The 23,854-nt window shown below is 36.1% G+C and overlaps 2 protein-coding genes across 2 annotated transcripts; one reads left to right on the top strand and one right to left on the bottom strand.

The window, feature by feature from the left end:
- Window positions 1-15,501: 15,501 nt before the first annotated feature.
- On the bottom strand, window positions 15,502-16,313 carry LOC114185667 (uncharacterized). The gene is made up of 2 exons (XM_085673344.1): window positions 16,125-16,313; window positions 15,502-15,827 (listed from the first exon to the last, which is right to left on the bottom strand). Exons 1-2 carry the CDS (start codon window positions 16,204-16,206, stop codon window positions 15,700-15,702), a joined length of 210 nt encoding a protein of 69 aa, XP_085529470.1. The 5' UTR covers window positions 16,207-16,313; the 3' UTR covers window positions 15,502-15,699.
- A 2,951-nt stretch (window positions 16,314-19,264) lies between these two features.
- LOC146886215 (uncharacterized) lies at window positions 19,265-19,932 on the top strand. Its single transcript, XM_085673343.1, has 2 exons — window positions 19,265-19,652; window positions 19,769-19,932. Exons 1-2 carry the CDS (start codon window positions 19,265-19,267, stop codon window positions 19,930-19,932), a joined length of 552 nt encoding a protein of 183 aa, XP_085529469.1.
- The last annotated feature ends 3,922 nt before the right edge of the window (window positions 19,933-23,854 follow it).

The following is a 23,854-nucleotide window of genomic DNA, read 5'->3' as shown; positions in this document are numbered from 1 at the left end:
TGTTTATTATATTCAAACATAAATTATATTCAATTTTAATTGAAATTGCATCAATATAGGAAAAACCTCAATCAAAGAAGATTCTTCTCTCTTTGGACGATCCTCTTGGTGCATTGCTCCAACTTGCAGAAATCATAGCTGATAAGCCGATGCAGGTTCCTTGGGATGCTAACATTTTCGGGAGAGATCTTGACATCCCATTTTACATGCATTCCCAAGATGTCTTGGAGCTTGCACGGGGACAAGAGGAACTCAATATTACCATTATTCAGTTATGGATGATGTAAGTCTTTTAGTCGTTACATATAGTTATTTGATATATTTATCTATTTACTTATATCAAATCAATTTTTGGTTTAGGTATCTGTTTGGTGTCACTGAAACTATGGGGCTGAATGATCTATATGGGTTTATAGACCCCCAACTCACCCATGAAGGCAACAAGTTTGATGACATCCAAGCATATGTGACCAAATGCTTTCAACGTGGAAAAGAAATTTATTTTGTCCCTTATGTTGCTGGGTAAGTCATTTTTGTTAACTTATGAATATAATCAGTCATTTTAATGCATAACAATGAATTTATTTTCTTATCAGGCGTCATTGGCAGTTACTTGTGGTTTCCCTAAGGGAGAACCTTGCTGTGTGGTTTTGCTCTTTGCATCGTCCTCCCCCCAACCATCTTAGACAAGTGATAGATTGGTAAGAACCTCAATATCAATCTTATGAATATGACATGTTATATAAAAATATCCTAACTTATTCCCTATATCGTAGTTCAATTGCTGCACATAACATGTTGTTAGGGAGATCAACGACTAAGGCAAAAGGTCTTGTATGGTGTTCTCTCCAGGTTTGATATTTCTATCCATATCTTCATAATTGTTTGCTTGATTTTCTTCCTTAATTAATTGTAACGTTGTTAATATAATGTAGTGTAATAGACAAACCGGCTCATATGAGTGCGGTTACTATATAATGCAATGGATGACAACCACTGTGCGTGCTCGTATTACAACAAATTGGGAAACGGTAATATATATTTGAATTAAAACGAATACTTTGCAATATTTCCTTTTTATATACTAACTTAACTTAATCTATTATTTTATAGACATTCAAGAGTCCTGCAGCAATTCCCGCAAAGTCCATCAAGTTTGGTAGGATAGCATGTGCGAAATATATAATTGAAATGTACAATACTATTGATTAGGACATTTATCTTGATTGTATATGATTTGTAATTGTCTTTTAAATGAATTTGAATTGTGGATGCATTATAAAATATCTTGTTCTGCCCTATTCTGGTCTGTGTTGGGTGTTGAATAAAATTTGCAGGTTTTAAATGTGGGAATAACACCAAAACAGAAATCGCATTAAAAAAAACAACATATTAGGCCTCGGTTCATACTAGAACCGAGGCAAAAAGGTGAAATATGGCCTCGGGTAATACTCCAACCGAGGCCAAAAAAGTGACATATGGCCTCGGGTAATACTCCAACTGAGGCCTAAAAATGACATATGGCCTTGGGTACCAGTCCAACCGAGGCCAAAACGTGAGCGAATTTTTTAAAAATTAAAAACGTTAGCACATATTGCTTCGGTTAGGCCAGAAAACCGAGGCAGAAGAGGGTTTCTATGGCCTCGGGTGCTGGGGAACCGTGGCAGAAGAGGGGCTCTATGGCCTCGGGTTGCGACCGAGGCCAAAGGCTATCCTCCTTTGGCCTCGCCCCAATATGCCTTGGTCCAGGAACCAGTGCAGAATATGAAAAATAACCGCTGTCAAAAGGCCTTCCTGCACTGGTGATGGTTCGTCTATGTTTTGTGGCATTGAGGGTAGCGGATCAAATACTTCCTATTTTGAAGCATTTTTACACTCATGTTGTTTGAATCCCCCAATTCATGAAGATTTCCCTAAGATAAAGGATTTGCTAAAATAGAATATAAATAGTATGTTGGGGCACATTTTTGATAGCCCTATTTGACTAAAAAGGTTGTTCTGAGTTAAAAAAAGTAAGAGAGAGAGAGAGAGGGGGAGAAGAAAAAGAGAGTTATACACGCAAACAAAAATAAATAGTGATATGTGTCTGATGCCATTTGTTTTTGTCATTGAGTTAACTCTTTGAAAAGAATGGGGCAGTCAAGATTTAAAATGATGTGTGGCCATCTTTTTCTTATAAAAAAAATTGTTTAAAAATATGTTTCCATTATACCCTCTTTGAGCCAAAAAATAATAATTTGTTTCCCAAAATACCCCTGAATAAGGATCATCAACATGTCAAGAATTGCAAGGCTATTAAAGGGACTCAATAAAGTGAAAAAAGTATTTCAATAGAAAAAGCCAAAAGTTGAAAATTCAAAGAAAATCATAAAGTAATGACGAAAAAAGAACTTGAAAAGGAAAAGTTAAGAATGAAGAGAACTTTAAAAGTTCAAGACCCTAGGTGATCGCCGAGGTGATAATCTTGCAAAACGATCTTTGTTACAAAATGTAAAAGCCACTAATATTTTATTTGGGCCTTTAATATCTATTTCTTTCAACACCCTTAAGCCCGGGCCACGTTACAAGCTAGTTAAAGTCCACACTGATTGAAAAATGTCTGTCAGATTTTGTTCATGGGAATAACTTAGAAACAAAAATTTGGTTGATGCCACATATTGAAAAAAGGAAAGAGAGAAAAGAAAAAGGGCAAAAACTCAGTCAGTTCTTAAATTTAGTCAAAAGTTTTAAAGTGAGGCAATCTTTTTTCAATACAAGTTTTTTTGAAACACGTTGCTGACACAAGATTGCATCAGCTGTGTAACACCTATCCATGGGTTCAAACATATATGAGATGTATTGTGCATCAAGAAAGAGAATGTAAGGTATACGGTGCTCTCATTTCGCGCAAAGATTTGCCTAATTCCTCATGATTCCGGTATAGAGTGTGAGGTGATAATGAGAAAAACAAATTATGAGCATGCATTGAATTTGATGACTGCAAAAGCAAATAATTATAAAGACATGTGTCTTCTTAAAAAATGATGAAATAAAAAAAGAGAAAAAAAATGAGGAATGAAATGAAAAAATGAATGAAATGAAAAAAATGAAGGAAAAATGATGATGAAAAATGAATGATTGAGGATGGAAAGAAAAGAAAAATGAAGAGACAAAGGTTCTAGGTCATTCATGCATAACATGCATTCATATTTTTTAAATTAGGATATCATACTCTCAAATTACTTTATATATATATATATATATATATATATATATATATATATATATATATATATATATATATATATATATATATATATATATATATATCGAGGCCCTCTACAAAGGTACTGGTCATCGATCTTTCATATCGAGGCTATCTGCAAATGCAATGGTCATCGATCTTTCATATCAAGACCCTCTTCGATTAATGGTCATTGATTTTCATATGTTTTCGTATCGAGGCCCTCTACCAAGGTACTGGTCATCGATCTTTCATATCGAGGCCCTCTGCAAATGCAATGGTCATCCATCTTTCATATCAAGACCCTCTTCGATGGAATGGTCATTGATTTTCATATGTTTTTCATATTGAGGCCTTCTACAAAGGTACTGGTCATCGATCTTTCATATCGAGGCCCTCTTCGATGGAATGGTCATTATTTTTCTTAAATGTTTTACGTTGATGTGATTTCTTTTTAGAGCCCAGATGAAATTAGTGTTTCTGTCTTTTCTTATATTTTACTTTGATGATATGAAAATGACTAATTTTTCGTATCATCTAGTACTATCTAAGAAAAGAGGGGCAACTGTCAACACCCAATTTCGTCCGGGCAAATAATGTTGTTTTAAAAATAAACAATATATAAAAAATATAAAAATATATAAAATAAAATAACAATAATAATTAAATAAAATAAAAATAAAAATAAAAAATAAAATAAAATAATAAATTAAGTAAATAATATATATATATATATATTCAAAAATAGGTGTTACATAAAAAAGATAAAAGATAATAAATTGTTAAAAAAATAATAATAAAAATTAAATAATAAAAGTTTTTAATTTATGTTTTTTTAAGCGTTAAAGTAAAATAATCTTTTTGTTATATATATATATATATATATATATATATATATATATATATATATAATTAAAAATATATTTTCGTATTTATTAATTAATAAAATTTAGAAATTAAAAATTAATATTTGAAAATGAAAACGGTTTTTTGGTAGGATTGGAGGGAACGGTTTCTGATCACGTCATGCACAAAACCTCTATTCAGTTTTTGGAAGGGGAAAAGAAAAGAAAAAAGGAAAAAGTTTTAGAAGGGGAAAAGGTTATTTTTTTATTGGTTTTTGGGGGAATCCAGGAAAAGACTTCTTCTCGCTCTACTCTCATCGTCTTGTCCATAATCCGCTAAGCCTACGTTCGCCTCTACCAACCATCGGTGGCATTGTTCTTGATTGTCATCATTCATCATTTTTGTCATTGGAGTTCATGATCTAAGTCTATTTCCAATACAAGGTTAGCCTACAAGGTTCATTTTCGTTTTCCAATATTTGTCTGTGTTATGAATACTACTTGATATTTGTTCAGGTTTTTCATTGATGTTTTATCACTACTTTTACCGTTTAAGTTTTTGGATTTTGTTCTCAGTTTTTATTTGTTTATTTACATTGATGTTTTGTGTTTGGAGGTGAGTTACGTGACGTTTCATATTGGCTTATTCGTGTGTGTTGGTTTTAGATGGATTCATCTTAAGGGTATTTTGAGGTTAGTTGAGATTTTTATGGAGAATAGATGTGTTAATCTTATTTGAACCCTTTTTTCAGTAAGAGTGTACCACTTTTGGCGGGGTCTTTTAACTTGGTTTATGAAAATTATTTGAACCCTTTTTTTGGCTTTCAACTTGTTCTGAGAATGTTGATTGATTTGACAGTGTTTTTTTTTTTTAAAAATGCGTACTATGTTCAGCATGGTCCAATTCATGATCCAATTTGAGTACAATGTGCGGGACCTACTTTCTTTTTAATCATTTTGGAATCGTGAGTAAAATATGCTTATATTAAACATGGAATCATGCGTGAGTTGTTGTAGTGTTTTAAACTTTAAAACCTTAATTGCTTTATGTTCATATGTCCATTTAGTGTGTTTTATTAAGTGTATGTGATAGAATGGTGTCGTTAATTCGTACACCCCTTGTATCTTAAACTTAACAGATTCTTTTCTTCATGCATCACCATAAATATTTTGTACACCCTCTGTATTTTAAATTTGGCAGATTCATCTTTTCTTCACGCACCTCCATAATTAACTCACGCACCCCTGTTTGTTTAATTAAGTTTAGCATACTTAAGTTTTTCTTTACGCACCTCCAAATTTCAGTTTATGCACCCCTGCTTTTAATATTGGATTTTGTTTATTTATTTGCTTCATGCACTCCCCAATGTAATAACCCCACACCCCTTACATTAAGTTTTAGTTTACTTTACGTACCTGCGTTTTCACTAAGCACACACCCCACTCCTTTATTTTCTTCTTAGATATAATGTGTTTACTTTACTTAATGCACCCCGCGTTTCTCTTTATGTACCATATTTCTGCGTTTGTTAAGTAAATTTCACATTTCAATCATGTCATTTTCAAAAATAGTAAAAATATTTTAAATTGAAATAAAAATAATTTTCAAAAATGAAAAATAAGAATAAATAAAAATTTAAAATTATTTTCTTTATTTATTCTTTCTTTTGGTCTCTAATTGACCGTACTCGTCACATGATACTTCTTTTAAAAATATAAAAATATAAAAATTGTTTTGGTGTATAATCGGTCGCTCGCGTCGTACGTCACTTTCTTTTAAAATTAAAAATATTAGAAATTGTTTTTGGTGTCTAATTGACCATTTGGGTCACATGACACTCTTTTTTTTTCAATGAATAAGTTGTAAAAAATGTGTTTGGTGTCTACTCGACCGCTCGCATCGCACGACACTCCTTTTCCTTTTCAAATATGTCAAAAGACAACTTTCAAAAGTAATTTAATCAAACAATTTTATCAAGAACTACGTGATCCTTGAATCTCCATTGTAAATGGAGATACGTAGGAGCAGGGCAAGTCCTTGTCAAGTTCACTTCCCAAAAATCAAAAGGTTTTCCAAATCATTTTCAAATTGTTGTATAAAGAACTACGTAGCCCTGATTTCTCATTTTTAATGAGAATACGTAGGACCAAGGTTAATCCTTGTCGGGTCCTTTTTAATAAAAAAAAATAATTTTGTTCAATATTTTCTTATTTATGGAAAAAATAAATATTTAAAATAAACACATCCCTTTTACAAATTTAATTAAAGGTACCGCCTTTGGGCGGACGATGTAGGGTGCTAATACCTTTCCTACGCATAACCGACTCCCGGACCCTAAATTTGGTTTTCGCAGACTTTATTTTATTTTTACGGTTTTCCATAGTTTTCTAGAATAAACTATGGTGGCGACTTCTAATCTCTTTTTCCAAATGAATTTATTTTTAGTTCGTCGTTCCGTCGCGATTTAGGTTGCGACAGATATAGACAACAACTATTATCGTATGCGTTAGAGGAAGTGGTGTTCTTCGTAGGCGGAGGCAGCAAGTCTGCATTAAGGGCTTCTTAAAGGATATTTGCACGAGGAGCATTCAACATTGTGTACTGATGAAAGTGTAGTTCCCTATTTGGTTTCTTAGGTTGTGAGTCTTTATTCTTCCCTAATGGTTTTGTATATGTTCCCTTATTTTCGGCAATGGCCTCTGATCGCATATGTTTTCAAAAATCTCTTTGCACTTCCATTTTCATCTACTTGGATGCTCGCTACCTTAGTTGATCTAGGTTTTTAGCTGGTTGCATGCATAGGCTATCGAGGAACGATCTTAGACGCAACATTTTTATCATGTGATGCATGGCTATCTCAGGACTCAAATTACTGATCTACAAGGCCACCTTCCCAAACCGGTCCATGAATGTCTAAAGGCATTCTTCTTTTTTCTACTGAACGTTGACCAAGGCTATGATGGTCATGTGATGTGGTCGTGGGGAACTGAGTGCCAAACCTTGCGTGAATAGTAGGAAAGTAGTCTACGTAACATATCAAATGACAATTTAAAATAAAATACCTCATTTAATAAGATACCGTTTCCCAAAAAAAAACATGGGAAAATTTAAAACCAAAAATAGTAACCATAACATAGTTCGAATGTACACAATCGTTCTATACAAAAGTTACTAAAGTTCAGCATAGATAAATTTTACATCAAAATCAACAAAAAATAAAGTTTGCTTTCAAAAGCCCCAAGTAGCCTATGCTTTCCGTCTCTAAGCATCTCTTGGCTCACCTGTCAAATCATCTGCTCCCGGATAACAAATTATCCGATCATCGCCATACACACACAGATAGGGTAAGCTATACACAATATATAAACATATACATGAATTAAATATGCCACCCATCCGAAAATAACATAACTTAACATTTCATGACTTTCAAATTACCCAACCATAACCTCGTGGTCCATCATGAGACATATACATGAACTAGGTCTTGGGATTTCCCTATGCTCCCACGAAACTAACTCATTCGTGGTCCAACCCTATGAGCCTATCCCGCTCATAGTCCTGCCCTACAGACTCCTCATCTGTAGTAAAACATCCAAGTCTCCTCAACTTGGACCCTGGCACGCACGCAATCACAATACTATGGACTCCTCGCCCTATAGTAGCCGACGGGAACATATCATTTCCTTGCCCATGTGCGGCCGACACATGTAATCACCATACTAAGGACTCCTCGCCCATTAGTAGCCGACGAGAACTCAACCAGTTCCATGCCCGTCATGTGTCCCACCATCAAGCACATCCCAAACCCCCATTGGACTTAATCCTTCAAGCCCAAATGCTACACCACATGCATATACTTCCTATACTTAGGAAAAAGTAGCCAAATCACACACACAAGCACACACAAACATGGAATTTCGCATAAACTCGCTTAAGCTAGGGACTCTCGCCCAAGCTAAGCCCTCAGCCTCGCTTAGGCTAATTTACCTCGCCTGAGCGAGCTTAAAACAACAACCTCATCACGTTATCTCGCTTAGGCGAGATCATCTCTCGCCCAAACACCCAATTCAGTCTCGCCTGAGCTATAATGCAAGCACACATCCAACTTGATCGCGACATCTCGCTTACGCGAGACTGTCTCGCCTGGGCGAGACCCTGGTTCGATCAAACCCACAAAACTCCTCGCCTGGACGAAAAGTCGCGCTCAACACGCGCAACTTCATCACCACCTCGCTTAGGCGAACCTCCCTCGCCTGAGTTTGCATCTCTGCTAATCTCGCCTGAGCGAGAAATGCAGACTCCTACACTGATCACGCACGCAACAACAGCAACCAAAATACCAATTCACACTTCACTTCATACCAAAGCAGCTTGTATCAATTGCATCAACATCCCACATAATTTAAATGCAATACAGTCCCCCAACCCTCAAATTTGCACAATAGCAGCGTACATAATGCAGACATCCATCATAATCATACATTTAGGTAAAAACACCAATAGAACAATACCTAAATACCCAACCCCTAATTCCTCTCATGTGGAACACGAAAGTTCATGGTAAAACAGCATCACAAGCATGCAATATGACCAAAAGCATACAATTACAGTTCAGCTCCCCTAACCTGTAATTTTTGAACGAGATTGAGACAAAGAGGAAGTTCCTTGTTCACCAATACCTTGCTTCAGCCCTTTGCACACCCAATTCAACCTCTCACTCTCCAATTTCGCTCTCCTCTCAGGCTACCACAAAACAATTTCAGAAACCCTTCTTTCAACCTAAATTTTGCCTTTTATAGGTGTCTTTAAAATGGGTTTTAAAAATAAAACGAAATTGGGCTTTATTGTGGTTTCAATTCCCCTTCAAGGTTAATTATTTGGTGGTTTTCCAACCCTCTTGGCTGCCCCATTCTACTAGGTTCTCTCTACCTTTCCACATTCATCCCAAGCTAAGTTTAGTAAAAAGAAAGGTTAAGTTCCATCCACCAAGGTTTGAACTCGTGACCCTCCACTCATAATGCCAAGCACAACCACTATGCCAATTCACATTTGGTGATACACTCCAATCAATAATAGTTTATATTATCAATTCCATACTCATACCTATTATTAAAAATTAATAATAAAACAACAACACATAATTGACATACATAGAACTCGAACCCAAGTCCTCTCACACAATCAAGTACTCTCAACCACTTGAGCTAGTACTTTTCCACACCACATTAAACCATAATTAATGCCATAAAGGCGCTTTCTACCCGCATTTATTAATTAAGTAATTATTTAATTAATTAATTTTTGCGGGTCTTACAGTCTATGGACTTTGCTAAAAGATGCGTGAACCATGCTAGGACTACACCCGTTATCAAGGTTGAAAAGACTTTACACCATATTGTGTTGTTCATCATGTACATCACCATTTAGGTGACAAATATGTTGACGTGCTCCTTTGGGTCGATGGACCCCTCATACTTCTTGAAAATGGCCATTCTCCAACTGTTAGGCAATGGAGTGTCCATAATATAAGTATAAAACGGGTGTATTCCTAACATATCCACTATGATTGAGATAGATGGGTCAGGTACTATTTCACAAGTGCACTGGTTCACTGATGCGTAGTAGTATCAGCAAGTGTCATATCCATAGGGATTTAGTAAGTATATTGGTAGTTTGATTTTTGGGTTTTTGGTTTTTGATAAAGAGTGCATGTAAACTAGATAGTAATAATTATATAGATTGAGTGGAGTAGGGGCTATGAATTGATTTCATCTCATCTTCTTCTTCTATACCATTACTATTTTGTTAACATGCAAATCATTTAATGTCTTGAGAGTACTTTTTCTATGTAAATCTAGTTTCATCCCTAATACACTAGAGCTGAAGGACTTCAAACCCAATATATATGATTTCTTAACTCCTGATAGAATGAATCCTTGCTTTAATGTGCAAGACTCTCTGCTTCAACATCCCCTCTAGCTACTAATAAGCATTAATACATGTATGATGATTTGATTGGACCATAGTTTAAGATCAGTTTCCCAACTTAATCCAAACCAGTTAAATAGATGAGTGATCAAGTCATCATTACGCATAAATCAAACCACAAACAATTGAATGAAAGCAAAGATAAATACCCAAGAAGTACAAGTGAATAGAATCAGAATTGATTACATCAAACTTGGACATGCGGGAGTTTAGCTACTCAGAATATTACAATGCAATTCCAGCACCATCTACACTTAGGATCTACACTAAGAGCACCTCCCTCGTGCCTTGTAACATCCTTAAAAGATATTACTTAATTAAATATTTAAATATATAAAAAAAAGCTTGAACGTCGCAACTTTATTAATTTCCGTCGCGGAAACAAAACAAAATTTAATGTTCAAAGCGACAATCATTTAATACATAAAAATAATTCCAAAAGTTATTACAAGTTCCAAATAAAACTTTAAAACATAGTAATTCCCTAGCTCTAATTCCCAGCTAGTCCCTTTCTCCATCTCGAGTATTAGTAGCATTACCTGTATCATCAACTGCTCCCGTGTAAAATTACACGAGCATCGCCAAGCACAGACAGAATGGGTGAGCTCAACAATATATACAAAAATCACATAAATTAAAAAATAGAAAACACCCAATCTTAGTATCATAACTATATCTTAGTTACATTCTCAACACGCCCCAAGGCTTTTCAACTACTAACATACAACAAGGTTAGTCATAGACTCAGGATTTTTGATGCTCACACGAACCTGCCCTCTCGTTGTCCTGCCTCTACGAACCTCCCCACTCGTAGTCCCACTCTACGGACCTACCTGCCCGTAGTCCAACACATGTGATCCATAAGCTATGTACATCCCCGCACACAACATCTCTTAACTATGAGCACGGAACATACGAACCTACCTCGCTCGTATCCCCACAGGAGAGTAATCGAGTATGAACCTGCCCGCTCATACCATCACATGTTATCCACCATCCATGAACCTACCCGCTCATGGCACAACATCTCCTGATCTATGTTTCATCAAAGCTACAAACAATACACATAAACTGCTCTAACTCGCTTGGGCTAGAAGCCTTAGCTTAAGCGACCAGGCCTGTCTTGCTTAAGCTAAGCTTCCTCGCTTGAGCGAGCGGGCAGAACTGATTAACTTGCGAAGTCTCGCTTAGGCGAGTCCCCTCTCGCCTGGGTGAGCTCACACTTCGCCTAACACCCAAACATTCGCCCAAGCGGCGAGTTAAGCAAAATGCAAAAATTAAATAAGAGGTCTCGCTTAAGCGAGAACCTCTAGCCGGGGCGAGACGCCTTGTCGCCCAAAACCCTGATCCTCTCGCCTATGCGAGACACCTCAAAACACAGACTCACATCCTCGTTTTCTTGCTTAGGCGAGATGTCCTCGCCTGAGCAAAGCAACAGGTCGCCCAAAACCCTGGCATTCCGCCTAAGCGAGTAGCTCATGCAAAAACACAATTTTTGGCTCTGCAACTCTCGCCTAGGTGAGCCTGGCTTGCCTGAGCGAGACTATTAGATTACCTCACTATTGCGTGCACACAAAACCCACACACCATGCCAAAACCTCATACAAACATGATAACCAAACCCTTTCATCGTTCCAACATTATGAACCTATTTTAGACTCCAAAATCTGACTCTCAAACAAAGTAATTACCCAAAATTCCATACAGTACCAAAAACACCAGTATTTCCATATATTTACACAAGGGTTTAGTCATATACAACAAAACAATCACACACTCAATTCACAGCATGTTGGCACGAAAATTTTATGGTAAAGGCACACAATTCATTGCATATTACAGATTACACAAGAATCTTTTCATGAAAGGTATGCAAAAGAGCTCCCCTAACATGTGAATCTTTGCTTCCAAAGGTTGCCTAACCTTGACTTTGTGATAGCTAGAACCCTCCCTTTTTGCTCTCTCAACCACCACCGCTTTGCTCTGAATCCCAATTAGCTTTCACACTCAAAACTCGTGATCCTTTCTCATTCAAATTTTTCAGACTTTCAAAACCCTTCTAATGGCCTAATTCTCCCTTTTTATATGACTCCTAATTGTGGTAAAAAGAAATAAAACGAAAATTGACTTTTTAAAGTCTATTATTACCTTTCATAAGCCATTATGGACTGTTTTTTCCAACTCCCTTGGCTGCCCATTCACCAGTGTAGTAGGGGCTTTTTGCCCCGGTTATTTTCCTCATTTTGCCTCGGGTCTGGAACCGAGTCATATTGGGGTGAGGCCAAAAGGTACCCTTTTGGCCTCGGTTGTTACCCGAAGCCATAGAGTCCCTTTTATGCCTCGGTTCTAAATGTGACGGTGCAGTCGCATACCTCAGTTGCGGTGACGGTGGATTTCTGCAGCGGCGGAGATCTCGACGGTGGTTCCTCTAGTGGATCGCGATGGCAATCTCGCGAAAGGTGCTGCCATGGTGGATCGCGTCGCCGCGTTGCAGATCTGGTGCCCTATTTTCACGTCGCAGTGGTGGCTGGTGTTGTCGCTAGGGTTCATCACCGGTCAGAATGGGTGCGGCATAGATGGGTGGTGATGTTTGCTTTGTTCATGCGTGAGGTGAAAGGTAGAGGGGATCCAGGAGACTAGCGAGACGCAGAGAAAGATGGAGAAGATGCAGCGGCGTGCGAGGAAGAAGTAGAGGGGTTCATGTTTTTGTCCCCTAATTAAACTATATGGCCTCGGTTCAATTAATAACCGAGGCATATAGCCCTATTTGGCCTCGGTTCAGTGCCACCCGAGGCCAAAGACGTAATGGCTAGTGGCATTTTTGAAATTTCTAGCCACGTTTTTAGCTTCAGGTCTGTTCAACCGAAGCATATAAGCACCTTTTGGCATCGGTTTTTTTTGAACCGAAGCCTATAACCCTTTTTGGCTTCGGGTTTTTCTTGAACTAAGGCATAAAAGTTGCCTAGAATTGCAAAAATGCCATTGTGTCGTTATATACTTCGGTTCCTTGCCAACCGAGACCTATAAGGCGAGGTAAAAATGCAATTCTGCACTAGTGATTACCTCTAGGGCTTTCCCACCCTTTCACATTGAGACCACAAGTATTATAGCAAAAATAAAGAGATTAATTTGTTCTCATTAAGGTTTGAACCCACAACCCATCAATTACCAAGTCAATTGCACAACCAATTCACATTTGTGATAATTCCTAAAATTTTAGGATTATATTATCACGTCTGTCATTCAAACATACTACGAAATAATACATAAATTAAAATAACACACAAAGGCATACATAGGACTCGAACCCAAGTCCTCTCACATAATCAAAGTACTCTTAACCACTTGAGCTAGTACTTTTCCACGTCACAACAATTCACATTAAGTACCATAAAGGCTTCCCCTACCCGCATTTATTAAATAATTATTAATTTAATTATTTAAATTTCCCGGGCCTTACATGCCTCACAAACCCTATTCAATGCTATTCCTACATTTTTTAGCCTCCACTCAAGGCATATAATGAAGACCCAAGGTCTTTCTTTATAGAAAATTTTAGGCGATGCTCAGCCCAACTTTTGGTGCTCAACCACAAGGGTTACTTCACAAGTGGGTTTCCTTTTCAACTCAGCCCCTTGTCCTGGTGCTTAGCATGTGACCTTTCCTTCTTGGAAGGGTTTTCTTGGCTGCTCAACCTAATGGATTTGGGCTCTAGGTTTCCTTGCAAAGAGGCTCATCTCCATTTGTTGTGCTCAGCCAGAAAGTCAAAATATGTTGTCCTGTATTTTCAACTTCCATTGCTCAACTCTAGTATTGTGGCTTAGTTGCATACTTGATATTTTCTTTTATATTCACTAGAAAACAACAAAATATCATTATAATTCATAAAAATTCAATTCTCAATACCTCATTTTGTATCTTAAGCTAAGTAAGTTTGTTTTATGCATAAATAGAACCATTTGATACATGATAAGTATCAATTTTAAATTGAAAATTGACTTATTCTTGACACTTATCAGTAGCTTGCTTCAACCAGTATTGCTTCCTTGAATAGTTTTGTCTGTTTCATCAAGCGGGTGGTTTGTTGATTCAGGTTGAGTTAGGGTAGAAGGCACAGGCTCCCTCATCCACCATTCTTATCTTATAAGTGCATTCTTGGAGCGCAAAGCCTTAAGCTCGCCTTCATACTTCTTCTTCATAACATCTATCTCTCTTCTCATATCCCTCATCATCACCATTGAGTCCATTTGTTGCTTGTCTGATGCCTCCTCTTCTACTACGTTGTTCGTCTGATGCCTCCTCTTCTACTACGTTGTTCGTCTGATGCCTCCTCTTCTACTACGTTGCTCGTCTGATGCCTCCTCTTTTACTGCGTTGCTCGTCATGTGCCTCGTGGTTACATTGGGAATAAAGGAAACACTTGCTCCGCCCCACGATGGGTGCCAAAATATTTCTACTAAGCCAGTTGGCACTCTCATGTCCTTAACGCTCGGATCTTCCTATCACTCTTGTCTCTAATCTATCAATTCTCAACAGTATTCCGATCGTCCAGAATCTATCAGGTGGTACTTACAAAAGGTACTTTGATGCTTAAATTAGTAGGTGTCAGAGCTTAGTGGTATGAAATGCAGTAATGTAACCAACTACCTTAGTTGAACCTCCTATCTATACTACTTGTAATGGGCTTTTACTTAGCATCGACCTAATTACGATCCAATCATACCTTAATACGGTTACCTAGTTGATTTGCCTTAAACTGCTTTTAGATTTGGTTAATCGCGTCAAACATTGACTGATCGGTCATGCTCGATATCAACGAATGACACATGATCGATTTGCTTGTAGTCAAGTAAGCTACTCTTGATCTTTTTTGGTAAGTTGAAGAGCCATGACAATCGCTCGATGCATCGGTATCTAAGTTGGTTTACTGCTCTTGGTGGCCTTGTCTGATCGGTCCATACTATACAAATACTAATTAGAACACAAAATAACCAATTATGTTTATCACTTATTAATGAAGAATTACTTTTACTAGACAATAAGCTTTTAAATGTGCATGTCAACGTTTTGAATACTCAAGGACAAATAAAATCTATTGCCCCTATAATATTAACGGAAATATGGTTTTCGGACTGTTTTTTCCGTTTGTAAAACACACGTTTTTGGTCTTGCATTGAGATAATCAACAACTCAACTCGATCTAATCTCTGAATTCTCTGTTCTCTTCTTTTCTTTGGATATCGAGGACAGATTTTTTGTTTGTTTTCATATTTACATCTTAGCTTCTTTATAACCGAATAAGAAGTGCCACTATTTTTCTCCCTAACCAATCATAATATTTAAATTTTCATTTTCTAGTCGCACGTAAGGGCCTTAATATATTTTTTACATCCTTCATTAAAGATAGCACACGTAACCACAAACTCAACAAAAACGAAAAGTATAAGCAATGAACTTCTTATTTATTGGATTGTCCCAGAGGCCAAATATTTATTTTACAGTAAACTCAAAAGACACACATTATTATGTGAAAGCACTGGAAATTCTGAAGAAAAAGATAGAGACCGCAGCTCCATTGTTTAACACAGCAAGTGTAAATGGCACCAGCAACAGCTATAACTATCTAATTCATTCAGATATTAGCAATTGCGTACATATGGTGAGCATGGTGGTTTCGGCTTCGGTGAAGGACTGCAACTTCTATAAGGCTGACCGGGAGGACAGTTAACAGCAGGTTTATTAGGATCTCCTGTCTGAAATGAACCTTCTGCATAAAAGTGTACATACATCATTGCATTAACTATAGTGGCCACTTATCACGTAAAAAAGTTGTCTCAAGTTGTTTGCTACAACTATATCAAAACATGTTTTTCATCTACTTCTTGTGATCAAATTTTATAGAAATATCAACAAAAGAAAAAAAAATTACTCTTTTATATTTACACTCAAAAGTTCACCCAAATAAGTTATAAGAAGCAAGTTTCGTGAGTTTCAATTATGATATTGATGAGTTTGGTGCATATGAGAATTGAGGAAGTATAGAGAAGTCAGTGAGTATAATTACCCTTGAGTTGTCGAGCCGTAGTTGAAGTGGGAAGGAAGAAAAGAGAAGCAAAGAGTAAGAAAGCAATGAGAATGGCCTTCATGTTTGGGAAGTGTTTGATAATATGCTCAGTATATATTATTCACTTTTCCCTTTGCATTGCTATGAAGAGTGTTGTGATGTATTTATAGTCTGAATTCAATGTAGGGACAGAGATATAAAATGTTTACTCATCACATCTTTGTGAAGATGTTCAAACATTGACTAGACTTTGTGGATATAGACTGCTGCGAGAAGACTTGCAAGAAGACTTGATACTGCAGAAAACGCCTCCATTGTATACTTTTCTTTCAACATCACAAAATTAGCACCTATTTTAGGTTCTTCATATAAATATTCATAATCATAGATGACGGAGGAGAAGTGCAATTAAAGTTTTCTACTTAGAATACTTGACTCGGTCGTCAATGGAAATTAGTTTATCATTGCAATAAATAAATATTTATTGGAAGAAAAAACAAATAATGACAAATGGAAAGTGGGATAGAGGGTTTGGGTGCTTCCTGGAAGGCAAATATTTATTTATGGAAATAAAATTCATTTGAGATAAAATTTACTGATATTCTTAAAACTACCTGGAAAATAAACTTAGAATTGTGAAGTTGGTTGGGAGTATTTGAATGTTGAAAACAATATTCTTAAAACAACCTTATTAAGCTAAAAGTGTTTAGTAAAATCTTTATTAAAGTATATCTGTAAAATGGCATTAATAAGAATATGCTAATATAATATTTTATATAATTTGTTAAAAAGAATATTTTGGAGTATTTGAAATCTTAGTATTTCCTTAACTTTGATCTGATGTGATTTTTATTTCATTACAAATTTAAGAAAACATAAATTTCACACCCAAATAATAATATTGTTCAAATTGCAACATTTTTAACGTCCACTTAACCGATTTTAATACCACACAAAATATTAATTTATTAAGAAAATTTAAAATGTAAAAGTGGATTTAATTTATTTTAGTAAATAAATATTTATGTTAGTGTCATATTAGTTATTTAATTTTAAAAAAAAAAGTTAAATGAACATAAAATTATTTTTTGGTCATTCTAGAAATTTGATCTTAATGCAAATTGTATGTTAAAATGACTAAGGAATTAGAATTTCAACATATGATTTAGAACTTGCTTCTAAGGAATTATAGTAAGTATGCTTTTAAAATGAATGTGAGTACGTTAGAGATATATTGTGTAGTGTTACATTAATTCGATTCATGAAATCCAATCCTAATTAATCTATTTACCGAATCACATATTTACTTTCATAATTTTGCATTTTTTTATTTTAGGTTGAACAAAAAATGTTTTTCACAATTGCTAAAATTAATAAATAATGACAAGTAGATTAACAAACACAAATCCCTTAGGAAAACGAAACTTGTACTATAATTTTACTACTTGGAACGAATTGGTACACTTGCCAATAAGTTAACAAGTTTTTGGCGTTGTTGTCGGGGATATGTTTGTTGTTGTTCGTCTTTTGTATGTTATTTATCGGTTTAAACTTTCATTTGTAATTTCACTATGCTTTTTATTTTTCTATATTCAATTTGTGTATATATCTCTTAAATATGCCTTGCCTTGTCTAGTGGTTCTTGTTCTACATGAGAAGCAGAACAAAAGCTGAAAATCTTCTATTTGATCTTGAGATTGAACTAATTGTTTGAAGGAAAAATAGTAGAAGAAGGCAGAACAATAAATTTAGAGAAGCTATGGAGGGAGTTTCTACTTCTTCTGAACATATTCTCTTCTCCTCATCTGATAAAGAGGAAGAAGAAATGGCTCGTAACGATGATGATGGACGTGATCAAGGTCGGCGCACTCTAGAAGACTATGCTTCATTTCCAGCACCCCTGAATTTTAGTAGCATATCTCAACTAGTTGTGAATGCCACAAACATGGTAATGAAGCCAGTCTTATTTCACTTTGTCTAAGGTAACCAGTTTCATGGATTGTGACATGAGAATCCATACACTCATCTAGCTACATTATTGAAAATCTGTAACATTGTCAAAATCCATCAAGTGCCAAATGAGGATATCGAACTCAATCTTTTCCCTTTTTCTTTGGTTGGCAATGCTAAAGCTTGGTTAAACTCATTTTTTTAGAATAGTTTAACTAATTGGCGGATGTTGTTGCTAACTTTCTGTACAAATATTTTCCTAGTCAAAGATCAACAAAGGGATGCAAGAAATTTCTTCTTTTCAGCAAGAAGCTGATGAGTCACTAGGTCATGCTCAAGAGAGATTTAATGGATTGCTCACAAAAACCCCTACTCATTGTTTTGATGCGCCTGATTCACTCACTATCTTCATAGGAGGATTAAGGTCTCCCAAAAATTTGATGCTAGATGCTTCGGTTGGAGGGTCTATCAAGTGGAAGACACCTCGTGAAGCCTTTGAGTTGATTGATAATATGTCATCTAGTGACAATGAAGTTAATGAGATAACTCAACTTCTGAGGAATGTGGCGTTTTAGAATTGCAATCCCAAGATGCTTTATTGGCTCAGAACAAAATTATAACTCAACAACTTGAAAATCTTATGAAGAAACTTTCTCAATTATCGAAAGAAATCCAAAATATTTCTCAGGCTCAACACCAACAATCTATGCAAGGGTGTTAGTTGTGTAGTGGTGATCACCCAAACATGCAATGTGCCATGAAAACCAACTCTCATGAGGAGGTTAATTATATGGGATACCAAGGTTGTAAGGGTAATTACACCCAAGGTTAGAAACCTCATCCTAGCATGGGGCAACCTAGTTCTTCAAACAGACCACCACAACAAAAACCCTCTTTGTATGATAAGACGTCTAAAGTTGAGGAAACCCTCAATCAGTTTATGCAAGTATCCATATCTAACCATAAGAGCATAGATGCCTCTCTTTGTAACTTAGAGGTGCAAGTTAGCCAATTGGCCAAGAAGTTGTAAGATAAAATTGAGAAAATTTTTAGAGCTAACACTGAAACAAATCCAAAGGAGCAAAGTTAGGTCATAACTACAAGGAGTGGTAGAGTGTTAGCCGGGAAACCTAAGAAGATAGAAATAGAGAAGGATGATGTTATTGGTGAGCAAAGTGTGGTTGATGAGAATGGAGAGAAGGAAGAGAAAAAAGAGGATGAGGAAGTCACAAGAAAAAGGAAAAGAGGTTGTGAAGCCTCTTCCTTATCTTAAGACTCATTCTAGAAAAGAGAAGGAGAAACAATTCTCAAGGTTTATGGATATCTTCAAGAAATTTGAAATTAGCATTCCATTCTTTGAGGCTCTTCAACAAATGCCTTCATATGCAAGATTTATGAAGGAGTTGCTCACCAAAAAGAGGAAATACATTGAAGAGGAAACAATAGAAGTACAAGGTAATTGTAGTGCAATCATCCAAAAACTTCTACCACCTAAATTTAAAGATCCAGGCAGTTTCACCATTCCATGCACCATTGGAAAATTACCTATTGGAAAGGCTTTGATTGACTTGGGAGCAAGTATCAATCTGATGCCTCTTTCCATGTTAAGGAGAATTGGTGATTACAGGTTAAACCAACAAGAATCACACTCCAATTAGTAGATCGTTCTACCAAGTGTCCATACGGTGTCATAGAGGATATCCTAGTTAAAGTGGACAAGTTCACTTTTCCAGTGGATTTTGTCGTTTTAGACATGGAGGAGGACATTAAGGTTCCTCTCATCTTGGGTTTACCAATTATGAGGATTGATAGGGTGATCATTGATGTGGATGATGGCCATGTCAAGGTGCATGTGTAAGATGAAACTATGACTTTCAATGTTAAGGAAGCCATGCAACATCCTAAGGATAGTAGCAATTGCTTTCGGGTGGAATTTTTAGATGAATTAATGGACAGTACGAAGAACCATATGTTTGTGAAGCTTGTAAGATCTAGGAAAATTAAACAAATAAATAAATAGTTATTTAATATAAATGCAATTAAAGGGATCTTAATAGTAATTAATGCGAAGAGTTATGATAATGAGCAATGGTAGCTCAAGTGGTTGAATGTGTGGAGTGGTGTTGAGAGGACTTGAGTTTGAGTCTTGTGTATGCCATTAGTGTGATGTTTTGATTATTTTATTTATTTTTTGTGCATGCATGAACACGGGGCATGGTGTTATAATTATATGTGTGCATGAAATGTCAGGAAACATGTAATTGCTTGATGGTTTTGCGTATGTTTGATAAATGTATGGATTTGAATCCAAACCTTGGCTAGTGTGAAATAATCCTTTTTATGTTTGGATTATTTTGGCCACAATGGGAGATGCTTAGAAAACCCTAGCCGTCATAGAGAGAAGCTAGAAGGGTTGAGAAACCACCATGTTAGTGGCATTTTATGGTCACTAAAATTCCATTATTTTTAGCTGAAAATGGGGGAGGAAAGAGTATAGTCAAGTGAAAACAGAGAGACATACATGTGGCAGTAGAGAGAGGTTCTGAGAGAGCATATCTTTGTGACCAAAGAGTGAGAGGAAGGATAGTGAGGATTCTTGGTGGGAAAAGGCAATGTTGTGATCAAGTTTGGATCAAGAAGGAGGTTAGGAACGCAATTGGAGCCGGAAATCCAAGTTAGGGGAGCTGCAATTGTGATGTATTGATGCATGAGTGCCTTTTTCTTTCTTCACTTTCGTTGACTTTCGTGTTTCTGGGTTTCTGCCCAAAAACTGCCTGGTGACAATGAAGGCCGGCCAGGCAACACATTTATATTGAACCAATTTTCTGGGTTTTTGGCAAGAATCGCCTAACGGCAGTTATGCTCTGCCAGGCATCGCTAACTCGATTGCCTCATTCTGTGTTCTATTGGGTTCTGGCAGAAATTTTGGGGTTCCCAATGAATATATGTATGTTCTCGTGAATGTATAGTGTTATAAGCGCATGAAATTGCCATTGGTTGATAACATCTTGATGATTGTTGATTGCATAAATATCAGGGTTCAAGGAGGGTTTGGGGATTCATTGGAATTGGGATTCAGTGCGCAACCTAGTATTGATTTTATGTTTCTATGACATTATTAAATATGCATACATATTGGAAACATGAGGTAATGAAAATCTTTCGTGCAATTTGATTATGGGTTTGAGTTTGGGGTGTGAGGGGTTTCTCGCCAGGGAGAAAAATCTAGAATTTATCACGGAACCTGATGCACCGCTTTATCAGTGCTTTATAAACGCCAAGCGATGGCTCAATGTCGCTGCACTTTTCACGTGGTCGCAAGGGTTGCAGGTTTGGGGTTTTGTTGGAGGGTTACTTTTATTAAAAAAAGGGATTGAAATAAAATGGGTAGGTTGAAATAGTTGTGAATCTAGTGCATGAATTAAGGTTATGTAATAAAGTTAAACTTGATGTTGTATGAACAATGAATTATTTGGTTGATGTTTTAGAGGTCCTATGTGTAGGAGTAACTCTTAATTAATTTCAATTGTTTGCATAATTTCAAGTATTAATGCATATATAAGTTTGGATATATATATATATATATATATATATATATATATATATATATATATATATATATATGTGTGTGTGTGTGTGTGTGTGTGTGTGTGTGTGTATATAATGCTTGTATGAGTTGTGTGATTTGTTAAAATGAGTCAATTTGGGTATGGGAATGAATGTTAATCATGTAACGTCTGGCATGAGAGATTGTACCGCCAGGCGATAGTTAGGCACAAGGAAGCCCTACGAGGGGTTGGCCCCAAGCTGCACCCATGTACCTATAGACGAGACCAAAACTGAGGGTTGGTGCCTTGCAGCACTATTTGAATCGCCAGGAAGGTTGCTGAACCGGGTGGCCTGGTGAAAGTCCAGTGAGATGGCTCTTGGCAGCGTTGAAGAATCTGCTAGGCATTCTGCAGTGAGACGTCACCAGGCGACGCTTAGGCAACGCCAAGCAATATTCTAGGAGTAGGTTGCAGTTTTGAGTGTTTTTGCACGTCTAGTTGTGACGGCCTTAAGTTTGGAATATGCTTGGATTATTTTACGAGCGAGAGGTTCGTAATGGAGTTTGAACGTGTGGTGATCGCAGACGGGAGGTCTGAGATGTCAAAAATCTTGTGTGAGAATACTACTGGGATGTTCGTATAGTGCTACAGCCGATGTCCCTTGGCGTTTGTTAGTGTAAGGACAAACGTCAATTTCAACAGTTTTTTTTTTTAAATTTGGCTAGATTTACATATTACCACACCTGAAAAAATAAACCTTCCCAAAACAGAGTTGATATTATATTCCATCAACGTGGTAATTTTAACTCATAATTGTAAAGTTGTCTAAACTTTTACAATTACCACAAAACTAAAACTTTCATCAAGAAATTGTTCTACAAAGTTTTTAAAATAAAATTCTAATGTTCTAGGGCCTAACTCCATTGTTCCAATAAATACGATGCTCACTCTTGTCTTAGTGTTTGGATAGTGTCTTCCGATAAAGGTGATGGATTCTTGAAGCACTGAAAAGATAATACAAATTCATTAAGCATGAATATCATTGTTTAAAGTTTGATATGATTTATAATATCTTAAAGATATAAACATATATTATTACCTCTATCCATTCATCTTTAACTTCAGCTCAAATGATTGTTCTTATCTAAGACATGACATAATACCCACATTCCCATGAATCTTCTTGCTTATTACACTAAAGATGACAAAGAAAATAATCACATATCAAGTTCATAAGTTCACATGCAAAAATAATAACTTGGTAAATGAATGAGTTACAACCTTTGGGTATAATACTTTAATTTGTTGTGCTCTGGTCTTATCCACAACTCTAATGAAATATTGGAAACATAAAATATAGGTTATTTTTAATAAGTAAATACATATGACATGAAAAAAAAGTAACACTTACTTTTGTAACATGTTTTTCAAAGCATTTTTAATCTTCCAATGCAATGAACAGAACCATCAATTGTGCATTGATTTGGAATGATGACCAATAGTTGCCAATGATACCTATCATCAATCTCAAGTACTTAGTTGAATAATCAACAATAATTCATAAAATATTACAACCAATAACACCTACCCATCAATGTATGACACAATGTAAATCTCTTTGTTTGACTCAGCCATCCATGTTTACAAATAACTTTTCACGTGATCAGGTGAGTTTCCAGAAGCTTGAATTGTCCGAGGTTCAATGAATCCATACATGGAAGCTCGACCTTGTTCCACAATTACTTTGTCCATGTACCTACGATAAAATAGTTAGGTATAAATTAAAAAGTACCAATTCCAAGTTCTAAATGTGGAATACAATAAAAAATCTTACATGCACTGTAACATCCCGTCAGGATATTACTAATTTATAAATAAATAAATAGAATAAATAAGACAGCCCGTTTAATAATACCTCATTTTCCTAAAACGCGGGAAAATTTAAAGCTTTATTTATTGAGCGGATAAAAATTTAGAACGTCCATTACATAATTAAAACCACAATGTTATTAAGTCACCCATTCGGGTTTACAAATGTTTCCCAAAACAAGGTAATACAAGTAAAAGTTCCCCAAATCAATCCCCTCTCCGCGACTAAGCTGCACCAGAGCCACCTGCATCACCAACATCTGCTCCCGTGTACCGCGTACACGATCATCGCCACACACACGCAGATAGGGTGAGCTTAGCAGATAAAACACACATAAATACAAAGCCATAAACATATATATA

Source organism: Vigna unguiculata, chromosome 5, assembly GCF_037176805.1.
Source record: "Vigna unguiculata cultivar grain cowpea cultivar isolate G323 ecotype 2 chromosome 5, ASM3717680v1, whole genome shotgun sequence".
Taxonomy (NCBI): domain Eukaryota; kingdom Viridiplantae; phylum Streptophyta; class Magnoliopsida; order Fabales; family Fabaceae; genus Vigna; species Vigna unguiculata.
The sequence above is the reverse complement of the archived record's forward strand: the minus strand, read 5'-3'. Positions and strand labels throughout refer to the sequence as shown.

Excerpts from the sequence above, each read along its gene's own strand:
- LOC114185667 (XM_085673344.1), bottom strand. The coding sequence starts at position 16,206 with ATGAAGGCCATTCTCATTGCTTTCTTACTCTTTGCTTCTCTTTTCTTC. Across the intron at positions 15,828-16,124 it reads TACGGCTCGACAACTCAAGG|AAGGTTCATTTCAGACAGGA; the intron begins GTAATTATACTC and ends ACTTTTATGCAG.
- LOC146886215 (XM_085673343.1), top strand. The coding sequence starts at position 19,265 with ATGGAGAGAAGGAAGAGAAAAAAGAGGATGAGGAAGTCACAAGAAAAA. Across the intron at positions 19,653-19,768 it reads TTTGATTGACTTGGGAGCAA|AGGATATCCTAGTTAAAGTG; the intron begins GTATCAATCTGA and ends ACGGTGTCATAG.